The 18149-nt window shown below is 40.5% G+C and overlaps 1 protein-coding gene across 7 annotated transcripts in view; it reads right to left on the minus strand.

The window, feature by feature from the left end:
• Positions 1–18149, minus strand: part of znf618 (zinc finger protein 618) — an 89048-nt gene continuing 70899 nt past the window's right edge. For 5 of the 7 annotated variants that reach the window (XM_078425806.1, XM_078425811.1, XM_078425810.1 and 2 more), the window contains 7 exons: positions 17551–17640; positions 16299–16382; positions 15209–15250; positions 14937–15020; positions 12757–12834; positions 8149–8319; positions 1–6142 (listed from right to left, as the gene is read on the minus strand). In XM_078425806.1, the coding sequence (XP_078281932.1) occupies positions 4635–6142; positions 8149–8319; positions 12757–12834; positions 14937–15020; positions 15209–15250; positions 16299–16382; positions 17551–17640 (2057 nt within the window). In that variant the 3' untranslated portion in view covers positions 1–4634. The remainder of the gene's footprint in view (positions 6143–8148; positions 8320–12756; positions 12835–14936; positions 15021–15208; positions 15251–16298; positions 16383–17550; positions 17641–18149) is intronic. The other 2 variants (XM_078425808.1, XM_078425809.1) reach the window with 2 other exon arrangements.

Here is an 18149-nt window from a genome sequence, read left to right on the forward strand (position 1 = left end):
CTGTTTAATTCATATATACAGGTCAACAAGCCTGACTGTGGTAAAGACTGGGTTGCACAGGGTGATTAACAATTCAATGTAAGTCGTGCTCCTTTGAATAATGCTTCCCATTTATACGGCTCTAATTGAATTTGAAACTAGAGTGCCTTACATTGAACAGAATTTTACATATCCTTTAGCCTGAAATATGTAATTTTTTTTCTCCCCGTCAAAATGAGTGGCAGTTAGGAATTCATACGATAATTTAGAAAAGGGATGATGCAGTAACACCTCTAGCTGAGCAATGTGCTAAAAATGGCAGATATTTATTCTTGTCTCGGATTAAAGAGACATTACACAGATGAGACACTGGCCCTTTGGCCCACCATATGCAGCCATCTATATTAATTCCATGTACCACCACTTGGTCCATAGCCTTCTGTGTGTTACCCATCCAAGTTCTTGTCTTGATACTTCACTGTTGTGAGAATCTCTGCCTCCACCACCCCACCAGGTGGTAAGTTCCAGATTTCAGGTGAAAGGTTCTTTCTCAGATATTTTCTAAACCTTCCACCCTTTAGCCTAATCCTATTCCCTCTATTTTTGTAGCTACCTCCAGTTACCCAAGAACATTTCCTACTTTAGATAACCTCAATTTTATATGCCTCCATCAGCGGGTGACCGTGCCACCCTTCAGCCTCCTCTACCCCAGAGGAAATGAAATCAGCCCATCTGGTCTCTCACCACCAAAATACACCACCCCAGGGGAATGTGCTGAGTCTGTGTTGCACCTTGTCCAATGCAACATCTTTCCTATGGTGTGGAAAGCAGAACTGGACACAGCACCCCAGCTGTGGCTGAACCGATCTTTACAAAGTTATATCATAACCCCTCTGCTCTGCTATTCTACATCCTGGCTTATGAAGGCAGGTATTCTCAATGCCTTCCTAACTTGGGCTGCCACCATCAGGAATCTTTGGACTGGTAACAAGAGGTCCACCTGGTTCCTGGGGCTCCGCCATTCATTATGTGTTCTACACTTAATAGTACTTACTGGAACTAAATCTCACTTGCCAATTTTCTTGTCCATATTGTCAAATGATCTCTAAATATCCTCCTCACTATTAACATCAATTAGTGTGATCTGCAAACTTGCAAATCACACCTCCTACATTCATAACCAAATTGTTATTCAATTTATATTGCAAGGGTCCCAGCACTGTTCCCTGCGGTACGCCACTGGTCATAACATTCATCGATCAGCCAAAACATTATGACCACTGACAGGTGAAGTGAATAACATTGGTAATCGTTACAACGGCACCTGTCAAGGGGTGGGATATATTAGTCAGCAAATGAGTAATCAGTTCTTGAAGTTGATGTGTTGGATGCAGGAGAATTGGCAAGAGTAAAGACCTGAGCGACTTTGACAAGAGCCAAATTGCTACGGCCAGTCGACTGGGTCAGAGCATCTCTGAAAAGGCAAGGCTAGTGGGGTGCTCCCGGTCAGCGGTGGTGAGTACCTATCGACAGTGGTCCGAGGAGGGACAATCCACAAACCGGCGACAGGGTACTGGGCGCTCAAGGCTCATCGATGCACAAGGGCAACGAAGGCTATTCCGTCTGGTCCAAACCAACTGTGGGAAGACAACAAGTCGGTGGAGGGAGTGTGATGTTCTGGGCAATGTTCTGCTGGGAAACCCTGGGTCCGGCCATTCATGTTCACGTCAATTTGACACATGTCACCTACCTAAACATAATTGCAGACCAGGTTCACCCCTTCATGGCAATGGTATTCCCTGATGGCAGTGGCCTCTTTCAGCAGGATAATGCGCCCTGCCACACTGCACACATTGTTCGGGAATGGTTTGAGGAACATGATGAAGTGTTCATGGTGTTGCCCTGATCCAGATCTCAATCCGATTGAGCATCTGTGGGATGTGCTGGATCGACAAGTCCAATCCACGGCAGCTCCACCTCGCAACTTACAAGACTTGAAGGATTTGCTGCTAATGTTTTGGTGCAGATACCATAGGACACCTTCAGGAGCCATGTGTTGTCCATGCCTCGGCGGGTCAGCGCTGTTTTGGCGGCACACGGAGGACCAACAGCATATTAGGCAGGTAGTCATCATGTTTTGGCCGATCGGTGTATACTATCATTCTGCCTTTTAAGACCAAGGCAATTTTGGATCCAATTTGCTAATTTGTCCTACATCCTATACACTGTTTTGCTATAGACCGTATTGAACTCCATGTAATGACTAGAATTGTACAACTCTTAATATATCCTGTTACATCTTGAAACCATCCAATTAAGTTGGTCAGACAATGCCACGTAGACATGATTGATTGATTCAATTAAGTTGATCAACTGGACAAGGAACAACTGAGGCAGTGGCCAGATCATTAGTCCATTGGAGACATATGGATCTGCAGATGTTGAAATCATAAGTGGAACACAAAGTGCTGGAGTTACTCAGGGGATAAGGCAGCATCTCTGGAGAACATGGATAGCGATATTTTAGGTCAGATTTTTTTTCTCATGGAAAGGTTGTGCAGTAGCAGTCTACGTGGAGTTCAGATTTAGTCAAATGATCTTTAGTTAAACCCATCTCAGGCAGAGTATTGGAAACTGGAAGAGTCATTAGAAAGTACACACAGGGTACAGACACGATCAAATTAAGACTTCTGAATGCATAGGATGTGCCTTGCTGGGTAATATTTGAAATAGAATCGCCAATCAGACTGGAAGATGGTAATTCAGCACTAAGGCAAGACGACCAAGTTTCAGTAAGAACAGACCAACTCAATATACCGCACTGAGTTGTAGAAAGAGTACTCATGGCATCAGACACTAGAGTAAATTATGTAACTTCTTTGTAATTTATTTCAGCCAACTTTAGTACAGATAAACAAGAAAGCTGCCAAAGTCAGAATTGAAATTAAGAGACTGTCTATGCTGGATTGTTTTCTTTGGAACAAAGGAGACAAGGAGAGATTTAATAGTGGTGCATAAAATTATTAGAGGCTTAGACAGGATAAACAGGAACAAGACATTTCCTTTCCTTTAGCAGAGAGGACAATAACTAGGGGGCATTTATTTAAGATCCTAGGGTAATGGGGAGTTGTGAATTATTTTTCCATAAATAATCTGGAGTTCACCGCCTGAAAGAGAGGGGCAAGCAGAAAGTAGTTTTAAAAAGATCAGGACTCTAGAACTACACCTGCAGACTCATGGACATCGGTATGTAATGGGATCAAACTATTGTCTATTTTTATTTTGCATGGGCATAATAGACTCCTTTGATGCTATACATTGCTTTGCTTTAATGATAAACCAATGGTGAAAATTTATTTTGGTTTTGATATCGGCTTCCGTGTAGATTTACAAACTAAATACATTGCACAAAATGGGGAATGGGAGAGAGAATTGTTCTGCGCAGTTATATTTTGTTCAGTTATGTTTCGCATCAATGATTTGCAGACACTTTCGTCAGTAGTGTCTCACTGTTTTTGGATTGTTGTATTTTCATATTTGGTTGTAGTGCATGGCTTTCTTAGTTTAAAATAAAACCAATTAAAAACAAACAAGTTCAACATTTGCTAACACATCCCTTTCATGTTTCAAAAGGAGCAGTTACTGAGCAATCTTTGCTATATATATATATATATAGCATATATCTGAAAGTCAGACATTCCTCTCAATGAACTGATAAATATTTAATATTAAATTCTCATGAAGTTCCACATCAATTTGGACATCAAATTTCATCGTCAGGGAACTTTCTATTCAGAGAACATGACATTTTAATAATATAAATGACTGTCAGATAACCACTTTTGAAATAGCAGACATCTCATATAGAAGATAATAGTTCCACTGATTTTGACAAGTAATATACAACAGCACCATCTGCAACATTGCAATTAGAGACAATTGCCCATGTTAAAGGTGGTTATCAGTACAAAGCCAGAACACAGGCAGAGTGGAAAACCGTGAAGGACTTGAACTTTGGCTGGGAATCGGACTTCTCATCTCCCATTAACTACTGTCTTTTTTTAAACAGTTGAGAATGGAACCATTTTATCCTTTGCGTATTTGGTACACACAAACAGGGCATTGGCAGAGACAACAGTAACAAGATTAAAGGGCGTGTAGATTTGACCCTGGTGGCTGTTGGAAGCGCAAAATAAACAAGCTACAGATTTTCCATAGCTTAATGCATGCTCCAATCCTGGCTTGGTGACTTCAATTAAAATGTAGCATTAGCCAATTTGTTGCAACTGTGCAACCAATATTGCCCATGTCCTTGGTCCAGGAAACACATTCAATGAACAACACTTAACTATTTACTTAGGTTAATAATAGCATGGCCCAAAAACAGTCAATTGATACCCATCCTGTTATTTCCTGGGTACAGATCAGGGATCAACTCTGGGGAGTTCCTAGCCTGCATAGTCCAACCACTCACTGGCCAGGTCCAATGAGCCATCAGGGGCAGCTCACCCAGAACGTCTCAACAAATACAACGTAGATCACAGAAATAAGACACAAAAATGATCACAGTAAGAAAAAGATTATGTAATAAAACGGACTTCACCACCTGGGTTAAATTCCGCTTTAAAGCACCAATGTGTCAGTCAGAGAGGCAGTTACTGCAGGTTGGATTTCAGAAACATTAGTTTGTTCATCACCTCTGGTGTCAGCTGCCTCTTCTGCTTTCCTGAAAATGTCTCAAGGTTATTCAGACAGCCACTTCTCGCACCAACTGCTGGCACAGCCAAAAGCCAGAAGGCAAGTTTGGCTAACTTGGGATGCTTTTGAGTGGTATTTGACCAGTAACTAAACAGATCTGTTGTTTTATTGGGCACAGGTTCCTTTAGATAGTGAAATACTTCCTCTTTGCGTTCATCCTGATTTGCCTCCGAGGGGGGTTTCGGGTTTTCACTAATCCCGCGCACTCTCTTTCTCGCTGGCTGAAATTCTAAAACATCTTCGCAAGACTGCCCAATATCCGAAATCATTTCACACACTCGACTAATTACTTCCTCCTGTTGGTAATGTGGCACCGACCTCAAATGCTTAGAGTGTGGGTCAAGCACCATTGCTACTTTGTGAGCATTCTCCATTTTGAAGTTCTCCTTCAAAGATTCCAGAAAGAGATGGCAGAGTTTGCTTACACTGCCTGCGTCGTTAGCTTTGGAAGTGAAGAGTTTCTCTAGTTTGATGTAGGTTGGGAGCACAAGCTGCAACGTTGGTTTGTTTTCACAACTCAGTTCAATGACAGCCTGCTTCACTGGTGCCAAAATAGCAGCAAGATTACTCAACAAAGTTTTATTGCAATTTTGGAAGTGTTTGAGTTCCTTTCTGCCGCTGATTAATTCTCGTAATTCTTCATACTTGTCATGTACGAGGAGGAGAGAGTCTGCAACAGAATTCCAACAACAAGGAGCCTGCTGCCTTTCAAGAATGCCGGAGAACTCTGGAGTGACAGTTCCTCGTTCCAGTGAACTCATTATATGTATGCAGTTACTCACAAGTTCAGTAACCTCTGGCATGTTTTGTGCCTGCAATGTTCTTTCATTAAGTACATTCCTTACTGTTGAGTTCAATGCACAGGCTGAACATCGCAGGCATATCCCAGCTTTCAACAATGCGGCAGAGCTGACTTTGCTATCTGTGACATAGATCGTTTGCATCTCCGACATGACAAATTCCGAAAGGACATTCAAAACCCACTGGTGAACCTGCTCACCGGTTTCTTTCCCATCGACCTCTTTAATACCCAGCACATACCTTTTAATTTGCAACCCCTCCACCTGATGTGCTGTTAGGATGTAGAAAGACTCCGACCCCACATTCTGACAATGACAGGTGACACCTATCCCCCAGCAAGCGTTGCTGCCCAGTGCACATGTTACTTTGACCTTCACCTGGTTGTACATTCTGGGTAAGTGTTTCAGAGCAAGAGCGTTCATATCCCCAAGGACATCACCTACAGGGAAGGATCCATAACGTGCTCCGATGTCCACAAGTGTCTGTGCAAGCTTCACAAAGTCTTTGCCATTAATCACCGTCAGTGCTTTCAGATCAGCGCACATCACCCTCAGCAACTTCTCAGCAACGTGTTGGCGTTCTTTTTCAAGGACAGAGCTATTCACTGCAAATGAAAATGAAAAATATAATACTTCCCACCAAACAGCTTTGCAATCTGTATATTGCTGTTGCAATATGAATAATTGAGATGGTTAAGCTTAATGAATTCTCAATATCAACTGAAAGCCCTTTGTGAAAAGACAATGGCTAAAACTCCTTTGAGTTCTTTTCATACAGTGCATTCAGAAAGTATTCAGACCTCTTCACCTTTTCCACATTTTACTACATTACAGCCTTACTTTAAAATTGATTAAATTCATTTTTTTAATCATCAATCTACACACAATACCCTATAATAAAAAAGCGAAAACAGGTGTTTAGAAACTTTTGCATGGTCTTTAGGTGCCTTTTGGCAAACTCCAAGCGGGCTTTCATGTGCCTTTTACTGAGGAGTGGCTTCCGTCCACTCTACCATAAAGGCCTGATTGGTGGAGTGCTGCAGATATATTTGTCCTTCTGGAAGGTTCTCCCATCTTCACAGAGGAACTCTGGAGCTCTGTCAAGGTGACCATCGGGTTCTTGGTCACCTCCCTGATCAAGGCCCTTCTCCCCCGATTGCTCAGTTTGGCCGGCCAGCTCTATGAAGAGTCCTGGTGATTCCAAAGTTCTTCCATTTAAGAATGACGGAGGCCACTGTGCTCTTCGGGATCTGCAATGCTGCAGAAATTGTTTCATACCCTTCCCCAGATCTGTGACTCGACTCAATCCTGTCTCGGAGGTCTACGGACAATTCCTTCGTCTTCATGGCTTGGTTTTTGCTCTGACATACATTGTCAACTGTGGGACCTTATACAGACAGCTGAGTGCCTTTCCAAATCATGCCCAATTATTTTAATTTACCACTGGTGGACTCCAATCAAGTTGTAGAAACATCTCAAGGATAATCAATGGAAACAGGATGAACATAAGCTCAATTTTGAGTGTCATAGCAAAGGGTCTGAATACTTATGTAAATGTGATATTTCAGTTATTTCGTTTTAATTACTTTGCAAAAGTAATTACTTTAATTACCTGTTTTTGCCTTTTTATTATGGGGTATTGTGTATAGATTGATGATAAAAAAAGAATTTAATCCATTTAAAAATAAGGCTGTAATGTAACAAAATGTGGAAAAACTGAAGGGGTCTGAATACTTTCTGAATGCACTGTATGTCTGTAACAGGTTGAGCCTATGAAACAATCGAAAGGACAATAAAATTACCTAGCCTTATACAGGAGTAAAATACAATTATTACAGAACAATGTTAGTAAGACAGGAAATACCAATTAATTCCATAGGTTTATTTGAAATTAATAGTGCATACAGAATAAAAAGATTTGACTTCAAGAGTTTTAGACTTTAGGAGATATTCTACGTTGTTTTGGTGCAAACTTGTTTCAGATTAGGCCAATCATGTTCACAGCCATCCTTAGTACCTTTCTACCTGAAGGTGATCTTGCTGGGAACTACACAAGTCAGTGTATATGAACCATTCACCAAAATCCGGCATAATTTCTCGGGTTCATAGCATTTTATAACACAATACATTTCTGGGAAAACTAAATGGGCTTTGGAAAGCACTGCAGAAGATCAATTCTGTGGAACTAAATTAGATTAGCATAGACAGGTGGTCAATGCAGACTCAGTGGGCCAAATGAATTGTTTCTGTGTTGTACAAATTTGACAAATGACAGGAGTATTTTTTTAAAAATGGAAATAATGATCTAGAACTCATAGCATGTAAAAGTGGCTGAAGTTAGATCAGACTGGGTTTTAAAAGAGGAAATGAGAATAATTTGCAGGGCTGCAGGGAGAAGGCTGCACGCAACTGACAAAATTGTTTTAGAAAGACTGGCTCAGCCTCAATGGACTAAACAGCCTCTTTGAGCCTTGTTTAAAAACTCAAAAGAGTACATACCGCCACAGGGGGCTACAGCATGGTACATACCATCATAGGGGATGGGGGGGGGGGGGGGGAGGGGGTTCGGCAAGGTATACACCGCTGCAGGGAGCTTCAGGAGTGTACATACCATCATTTGTGCAGTTACCCTGGCGATGGGCATTCTTCTTCTCTGGAGAAGCAGCAGCTGTAGCAACAACAGGGGTAGTGGATGTAGTGGCGGCAGCAGCAGCAGCAGTCGTCGTCGTTGTCGTCCGTGGTGATTGTACTTCTTTAATCGCTATGCTGTTTTCATTATCAGCTACAATAAAAGAAAAGTCAAGGCTTAAAGGTCGGGTGGAATGAAAAGATCGACTTCAGTGGTCTCAGTTGCTTGGACAAATTCTTGGTGCAACTTGCTGCGATGACCAGCAATCCCCCCCAAAAAAGCTACATCTCCTCTCCCCTACCATGCCGTCCCTAGGCACCACACTCTGACGTCAGATTACGTTTGCTCCCAGTATAATCAGGCAGGCTCCACCATTTTCCATCTATTCAGGCTCTACCATTTTCCATCTATTCTGCAGCCGGCAATGGGCACATTGTGGGAAATGGTTCAAAGGAGGGAAACCACCCATCTAACAGCTGTACCAAGTCAGGAACAAATAAATCTGCTGGAGGAACTCAGTAGGTCGAACAACATCTGCAAAGGCAAAGGAATTGTTGACATTTCGGGCCAGGACCCTGCATCAGGACTAAATCTTGTGTCAATGTAATAAATCTGTGTTCTCTACCTAGCACACTCTGCACATGAGGTGACAAAGAGGAAGGAGGCTCAAGGGTGGTTACATTGTTGGATAAGTATTCAGGTGATTCAACCATTATCAGGAATTCCAAGTTTCAACCCATAACGGCACTTAGGGTTTCTATCAAGGTGAAAAGAGCGCGGAGAAGATTTACGAGGATGCCAGGACTCGAGGGCCTGAGCTATAGGGAGAGGTTGAGCAGGATAGGACACTATTCCTTGGAGCGCAGGAGGATGAGGAGTGATCTTATTGAGGTGTGTAAAATCATGAGTTAGATAGAGCTCTAGGGGCTAGTGGGATCAAGGGATATGGGGAGAAGGCAGGCACAGGTGACTGATTGTGGATGATCAGCCATGATCACAATGAATGGCGGTGCTGGCTCGAAGGGCCAAATGGCCTCCTCCTGCACCTATTTTCTATGTTTCTAAATTCAATTTAATAATTTGGAATTAAATAGTTACATGGTTAAAGTGTAGAATTCAACTTATTTCACTAATACTCTTTAGGAATGGAAATTTGCCACTCGTCAGATTTTCTTGTTTAATGTGACAATTCTCAAATGCCCCATAAGATGCCCCAACAATTCACTTTGTTCATGAGACAACCAGCTATAGACAATGCTGACCAGTCAGTGAAAGCCACGTCACTTGAATAAGTAAAATGATCAAGAGATTGAAATAAAATAATGCTTTTGAAAGATTTTCCATTGGTAATGAAATATCCAGAATGTAATTTTTTAACAAAATGTGTTAAGGGATATCAGGTTATTGTTGGCTAGGGCAGCACCTACCCCTATTCTAAACAGTGGCTTTGAGGCAACCACATGGATTCCCCCCCCCGGAGTCTAACACAGATGTGACCAAGTACAATAGATTTCTTTCCGAAAGGATATCAGATGAATTTTTACAATACAATAGCTTCATATTATTACTGAGAATAGTCGACCTTTTAAAATTCCAAATTATTTAATTACATGCTAATTATTAAAAGTGGGATTTGAACACATGCCACTGATTAGTAGCCCAAAGTTCTGGATCTAGCAACTTAACCATTGCGCAACCTTATAAGGGCACAACCTGCAAGGTGCATTGCCAATAGGACACATTTCTACAGACTTAAATTTATGAGTTATGGCTAAAATCATCATATGATTCATCTACATTTTGACTTATTCATTAGTCCTACAACAGTAGATACTCTTAAAATCAGGATAGTTTTTCTGAACCGAACTAATTTAATTCCAAATACTTTAATCAACTCCCCATCTGCAAATTACTCTTACATATTATTAATTGGGTAACTGCTTTCACTTCCCAAAAAAATGTAAGCGAAGGAACCCTTCATCGTAACAAGTTGAAGGACTGGAGGATTTGAACATTTCTTTCAAGCACAGGTAGTTCTGTGAACTGTAATTCACTTTTCCAGAACACAAAATGAATATAATGTAATCAATGAATTAGGGATCTATTTATCTTATGTGGGCATAATTGGTTATAATGCGATTTTGATTAGTAATGAGAACCACGTTATCAAGGAAATTGACAAGAAAGTTGGCGGGAAGAAAACGGTCAAGGAAAATAATGTGTCGATGCAGCCTCCCTGCAGTAATTTAACTGCCAGTGACCATTGAAGTTGACCACAATCTTTTCCATTGACACTCGAGCAATGTAACATACAATCTTTAGTATTTTTAGCTTGCAGCAACAAAAATAAACTTAGATATTAAAAATACCTTTCTTTTTTTTTAATCCTGCGGGGTAAAATAAGTTATTACAAGCTTGAAAAATTCTTGTTCCTAACCCTCTTTTCCCCATTGACACAATTGCTTTTATAGTGATTTTCTATAAATGAGGTTTCTTAGGAATGCAACTCTTACACGTCATAGCAGAACTACTTTAGTAGTTGCCTGGAATTCTGTCTGAATGATCACATTTAAAAGCATTTCCAGATCACACGACCTGCTGCAAAAGCGGCTCCAGGTAGATCTTTAGATTGCAGGTCCCATGTAAATATACCGTATATTTTAAAATATCATAATGAATACTACGCAAACCATAGTTTGTCTTCCATGGTCCTTTGCCAAGCTCATTTCAGTCCGATCATACAAGCCATGGGGTGCTTTACGAAAATGGTTTAAAAGTTTATAAAAGTCAGAATTGTACAGCACAAAAAAAAGGCTCTTCGGCCCAGCACATACATGCTGCCTTATACTCATCGCAGTAATCCCTTTTGCCTTATACTTCTATGCCTTGCCCATGTGTCTAAAAGCCTGGGATACATGTAATTGTATCATTTCCACCATTTTTCCTGGCAGCACATTCAGGATATCAACACTTCATTGTGTAAAAGTAAATTTACCTTTTCAGATCTCCTTTAAAACTCATCTTTCTCACCTTAAAACTAAACATGGTTATCAGGAGAAAAGTATTTTAACTATCTGCACTATCTGTCCCTCTCAATGTTACACAGCAAAACACTCTCAGCCTCCTTTGCTCCAAAGAAAACAAGCCCAGCCAATTCACTCTCCCCCGACAAGCCCTCTAAATTCCAGGCAACATCCTGGTGAACCTCGTCTGCACTCTCTCCGGTGCAATCACATTCTTTCTAGTGTGGCTACAGAACGGCTCTACTGTAAAGTTGCAACATAACGTCCTAAATCATATATTCTATGCTCTGACCTATGGACTCAAATATGCCTGATGGCTCCTTCATCACCCAATCAACCTGCATTGTCACTTTCATGGGAGTTTTCAGCTGACACAAAAATCGGTCGAGTCTTAGATAACGAAGAAAGATGTTCAAAAATACAGGGAGTCATGTATCCTCCAGACAGTTGGGTGGAACAGTAGGAGATGGGGAGTTTAATCAAGATGGACTTTGATTCAGACAAGTGTGAGGAAATGCTCTTTGTGAAATCAATTTCATCGTAGAACATAAAGTGGCAGGGACCTTAGCAAAACTGATGTAGAGAGGATGTGAGAGGTGAAGGTCAGACGCTTGCTGAAAGTGGTGATGGAGCGAAGGCAGAATTTGGCATGCTTGTCTTCATAGGCGGAGGCATTAAATGTGAGAATCGCGACGTTATATTCCACCTGTACCATAATATTGGGTTGACTGCAGTTAAGAGTATTGCGTCCGGTTCTGGTCGTCACATTGCAGGACGGATGGAGTGGCACCAGAGAGTGTACAGAAAAGCTCTACCATGATGTTGCCTGAAATAGACAGCTGTAGTTACAGGGAGAGATTGAATACGCTGGGTTTATTCTCACTGGAGACCGAGGGGTGACCTTAGAGGTTTGTGAAATTATGAGGTGCATAGATGGGAGAGATAGTAAGAGTCCTTCTACCAGGGGATGGGAGTCTGGAACTCAAGCATACAGGTTTACGGTGAGAGGGGAGAGATTTAAAGGAGATCTGTGGGCAGGTTTTTCCACATAGTTGGAGAAGGTTATCAGGAACAAGCAGCTAGAAGAAGTGGTAGAGGCTGATGTAATGACAATATTTCAAAGGTATTTTGATAGACCTCCCAACATTCGATTTTACAAATTCAGAACTTTGAAGTGCGGAATAATGTGAGGTGAAATCGGAATGGCGGAAATGAAATAAGAAAGCGGAAACTTTCCGCCGAATTCGGAAGGGTTGGGAGGTCTGTTGATAGATACTCAGACAGGAAGGGCAGAGAGAGGTATGAGCCTAATGCAGGGAAAAAGGATTTGCGTTTAGGCATTAGGGTTGGCATGGATGAGATGGGCCCATTTCTGTGCTGTATGGTTCCATGTTTCTATGAATCTGGACTGTTAGATCTCTGTTCATCAACATTGCCAGCCATACATTAACACTCTTGGTTCAACAACTTTTGATGACAGGAAATGGGACTTGGATCCTATTTATAGTAATAAAGATTTCACATGGAGTGAGCCAATATAATTGTCAAGGAAAGAAATTAAACTTACCTGCGTGGGAATTCATGTGCTCTATTAGATTGTTGTAAAACTGGAACTGAATCCCACATGCCCCACACGTGTACTGCTCTTAAGTGGAACAAAAAAGATAAGAATCAAAATGATAAAGTCGATGCCATTATGGGAACATTGTGCTTCCTAAGGTTGCCAACAACCACATATAGAATTCCCTAACTAAAAAGAAACATAGTTATAAAATGTTAACGAGGTATGCCAATTTTCCTTTCCATCCAAGGAGGCAGAGGACGCACAGCCTCCCCCAAGTCCACCCAAGCACCGTGAAAGGAACACCGGCGATGGAAGCAGAAATCTAGAAGCTTAAAGCACATAAGGCCAAAATCTTTTTTTTTTTTGGAGGGCAGGTGGAAATGTGGTGAGAAATGTGGATGCAAACTACAGGCAGGATTTCACTTTCTATATTATTATTAAAAAACATATCAACCTGAGCTGCTTCCTTGACTGTGAAGAGATCCATCCATAACGTTCCCTTACCAATAATCATTTTGCCAACTTGGTTTACCCCAGAAGCTGAGGTTGGAGCGGACCAGGCAGCAGGCAGTGTCTCTGCTGCAGTGAAAATTGCCAAGATTGGTGAGATTCCAACTTTGCGTCTACAGCTCTAACTTTGCTTGCATCTCAAGGCATGGATGGGACTTCTGTCTGTCATCCAGCAGGCTAGGTACAAAGAATTATTGTCAGCACTGGCTTGCTAGGACCAAGGAGCCATCGGGTAACATGAGTGCAGGGATATACCAGTGACATCCCTGGCAATGATGAAGTTCATTTCATAAAAACCCTTTCCAATAAGGAAAGGACGCAAGTATTACACACCAGTCAGTTGGAAAATTTGACACAGGTACAATTAAAGAAAGCCTCACCCTTGGCCTCTCCCTTCTTAGGTTTTTGTTGGCAACCCTAGTGCTCTCAGATGTAAACTGCAAAAACATAATCCTTAATCATGACCAACGCACCAGCTTTTCTGTGGAGCACATCAGCACTGTTAAATAGCACAAGTGAAAGTTTCTACACTTTGCTTGCAAGCCAATACAACCATTAGCATTGAGAAGCTGAACCAACTGCCTTCAGACGAATGACAACATAGATGCCGAACTAATAAAAATAAAGAGGAAATGAGATGAAGTTAAAAAAAAAACGATCAAAACCAGGTGGCAGATCTCCTTCACAAAAATGTCTCTGCTGACAAATTAAATCTACCACTGCAAAAAAAATAGTATTTAAATATGCAGAAGTAAGCTTTGCAATAATGTGGCCAAAAGATCTTAGTGGCTCAAAAATATGATTATTAAAATCTTTAAAAAATTGAAATTTAACATGTCACGGTACTATTATTTGCTTAAATCAAATTAAAATCCAACAAAATGCAAAATGAAAGATAGAAATAATCTGTGTTTGATTGCTCCTTAAGACATCCAGCTACGTTTGATTGGCAATTCATAGCGGAATCTCAAAGGACAAAATATTTTCTCTTTAAAGCAGCAAATGACACTACACATTGGTTTATCTAATACAAGTTATGGACACACAATTATCACATTGGATAGTGGTTTGGCAAACAGCAAATGTAGTTAACTCAGTCAGAATGAATACATGCACACCATGGCAGCTGGATATTCCATTGGCATACAGTGCAGCAATATTTGACAGCACTTGCCAAATATTCTCTACACATATTCAAATGCCCTCCACCATCTTCGAGAGTTATCAGCCAGTGACGTGCACATCCCTGGGCTGGATTAAAATATATCCCTGACTTTATTGCCTTGATATTTAAGCCAAATCTTTGGCAACTGGAGGAGGTCTTAGTCAAAACAAATCCTACATAAACATGCGTAGGAAGGAACTGCAGATGCTGATTTACATCGAAGATAGACACAAAATGCTGGAGTAACTCAGCGGGTTCAGGAAGAAGGATCTCGAGATTCTCACCTATTCCTTTTCTCCAGAGATGCTGTCTGACCCACTGAGTTACTCCAACATTTTGTGTCTATCTTCTGCATAAATGTGCAGTAAATATGAAGATACTGCATCTCAGTCATTGCTACATAGGTGTGAAGGGCCTGTTTCCAAGCTGTATCTCCAAGGACATCTAAAGCTTAGCCCCACAAAAATGACATTAATGATTCAAAAAGGTACAACACCTTATGAATTACCTCTAGCTCGGCTATTATGTGCCTGTTGGCTTAAGCAGGTACAGTGTTTGTGCTCACTTCCACAGGTCTGACAAGTAGAACCATCTGAAAACATTAAACATACATCTACAATGCAAGTTCCATAAATTTTCATAAGCACAATTAATTTCATTGCAGAAGTTCATTTCTTTCAAGAACGATATTCATTTTTATTTGCTTATTACCATTTTAACTATCAGACTTTCCTTAAAATTTAGTACAGGCACCAATTACAAAGATAAATTCAGACTTACTTTTTACAGAAGGAGGGTCTGATTTCTGTACACTGGCACCACCTGTAAACATTGTGGAAATTAGTGCATATATTTTACAGGGCGTTGACATTTCATTAAACACACAGAACCTATTAACTGCCACAGCTTTGCTATAAATGCTAAATATGAATCACTGATATGATGCAATGAATCCGAAATAAGGTTTTCTAATTTTACAAAGGATACTTACAGAAATCACTAATGAATATGCATACAGCTAAATACATGGCACTTCACCTTGTTGTATAGCCGATTGCAACAAACGGATCAAAATTCAAGGCTGCTACCTGACAACAGTATGAAGACCAGAAACATTGAGAGCCATGTGACTACAAAACATTTGTTGTTGACTAATTTGTCAATTGGACTGTCTCTCCAGAAAAGGAAATGGCACTGTGGATATTGCACAGTGAAAGGAGCAAAATCTCATAGGGACAATGCAGAGGATATTATTCCTGACTCTGCTCCTCCATTACTAACTGTGGTTGAGGGGGTGGAGTGGTATAATGTTAAGTCAGTGGTTTATTTTATGTTAACCTGTAGAAATGCCTGCCAAAGGAAAGAAATTTAAAATACAAGCCTCAAAATATCAATCTGCAAGCAAAATGAGAAAATGCTGTGATTAAATATTCAATTCTGATTTGAAAGTGTAGTTTTCCAAAGCCAAAAAAATCATAATCTGTGAAAACAGCTGCCTTTGCTGAGCAGTGGCGAAGCTGGTAGAGCTGCTGCCTCAACGCCAGAGACCCAGGTTCGGTCCTGACCTCGGTGTTGTCTGTGTGGAGTTTGCACGTTCTCCCTGTGACTGCGTGGGTTTCCTATGGGGCTCCGGTTTCCTCCTACATTCCAAATACGTGTGGGTTGGCAGGTTAAATGGCCTATGTACATCGAGCTGAGTGTGTAGGGAATGGATGCGAAAGTGGGATAACAGAATGAGTGCGAAAAGGTGATCAGTGGTCAGTGTGGACTCGGTGGGCCAAAGGGCCTGTTTCCATGCTGTATCTTTAAAATCGATTCAATGCTCAAGTTTTGGAATGTACGATGCATAAATTTATCATCTTATACTTACCACTAGAATTCTGAGAGCTATTGTTTTCTTCACAGACATTTGGCAGTTTAGCTTCATTCCTTTTGACAAGAGGACTTTCTGCATCTGTAAATTTTGAGAAATATTAAGTTCCTTTCACAAAATATAGTGCCCTCCATAATGTTTGGGACAAAGACCCATCATTTATTTATTTGCCTCTGTACCCCACAATTTAAGATTTGTAATAGAAAAAAATCACGTGTGGTTAAAGTGCACATTGTCAGATTTTAATAAAGGCTATTTTTATACATTTTGGGTTCACCATATATACATTGAAGCAAAACAGAGTGTACACAGATCATTTACTGAAAATTGTTGGCACATTGTCGTATTTAATCTTACAGCAGACAAGATAACTTCCTAAAATTCAAGTTCCCAGTCACATAGAATGCATATGAATCACCTGTCTGCTAAACCATTTCTAGAAGCTGCACAATTAAATCAATTAACCTCACTAGTCAAGCAGAGAATATAAAAAACAGTTTTTTACTTTACAAAACTACAAGGATGTTACTCTAGAACTGTTATAAATCTCTATATACTGACCCAGAGATCCATGAAATGGAGAAAATATTTTAGTTTATGTCCAATTTTGCTGTTTACATGTGAACTGCACATGAAGAAACAAGGAACTGTTGGTTTACAAAAAAAACACAAAGTGCTGGAGCAATTCAACGGGTTAGGCAGCATCTCTGGAGAACATGGATAGGTGAAGTTTCTATTCAGGACCATTCTTCAGACTCTGGAATCAGAACGGGAGCAATGAGAGAGGGGCTCAGAACTCCAGTCAAAGAGGAGAAGAAACTCTTAAGAAGGCACACCTTGAGGAGATATCGCAGTAGCGCAGTCAAAATGTAGAAACAGGATTAGCAGAAACAAAGAACGATTTAGGTTGAAGTGTTACCTACGCATGTTCTCCAGGGAGGCTGCCTGACCTGCAGAGATACTTCAGCACTTTGTATCTTTTTTTTTTAACTATAGAAGACACAGTATCTCCCAGCAATGGCACAGCTAAAAGGTTTGGATACGACTGGACAAACCTTGGTGAAAAGAGGCATATATATATATTTTTAAATACAGCAGGGAATATAATTCAAGGCATTTCTCCTGCCTACACACAGTTGTAAAACGATAGTTGCATTCCCAAGAAACCTCGTGTTATAGAAAATCGCTTCATAAAGATAATCGTGTGAAAAGAGGGTTGGGGAATTTAGATTTATAATATCATACTTACCAGATGATGCATGCAAAGCCACATGTTCCTGGTAAGGAGTGTAATACTTGTATCGCTTGCCACAGTATTCACAGATATAACTACCTGTCTCTGGAGCAAAAAAAAACACAAGAATTAAACATTGACATCAAGTTCTCAGCTCTTGTGCCCAGTTGTAAAATTTTGAAAATCAGAAATGATTTTTGCTAGCTACATAATCAAACTTAATAGTATATTCAGACCAAGTTGTTTTGCATGTCAGCTACGAACAAAATGGGAATGGAGATAGAAAGGTCAAGAATCCTTTCCCTGCAGCATTCAAGAAACCTTATTGCCTTATGATGGGAAAATAATTGAGGAAACTGAATTCCATAAAATAATAAGTTAAATTATTTGATGAATTAAACATACTTGCACTTTTTTCTTCTTGAAATGTATCATACATCAAATTTTAAAATATTCCAATTCTAATTGGCATAGCAATTTACATAATAATCTTTCTTTGGGCAGTCCCTCAGGGATGAACATGGCTTGCTTCTACTCTGATTGAGGGGGTAGAGGTGCTTCTGCATGAATTTTGTTAATGTGGTGTCCACAGGACACAGTCAAGGTAGATGTGA

Source organism: Rhinoraja longicauda, chromosome 31 (assembly GCF_053455715.1).
Source record: "Rhinoraja longicauda isolate Sanriku21f chromosome 31, sRhiLon1.1, whole genome shotgun sequence".
Taxonomy (NCBI): domain Eukaryota; kingdom Metazoa; phylum Chordata; class Chondrichthyes; order Rajiformes; family Arhynchobatidae; genus Rhinoraja; species Rhinoraja longicauda.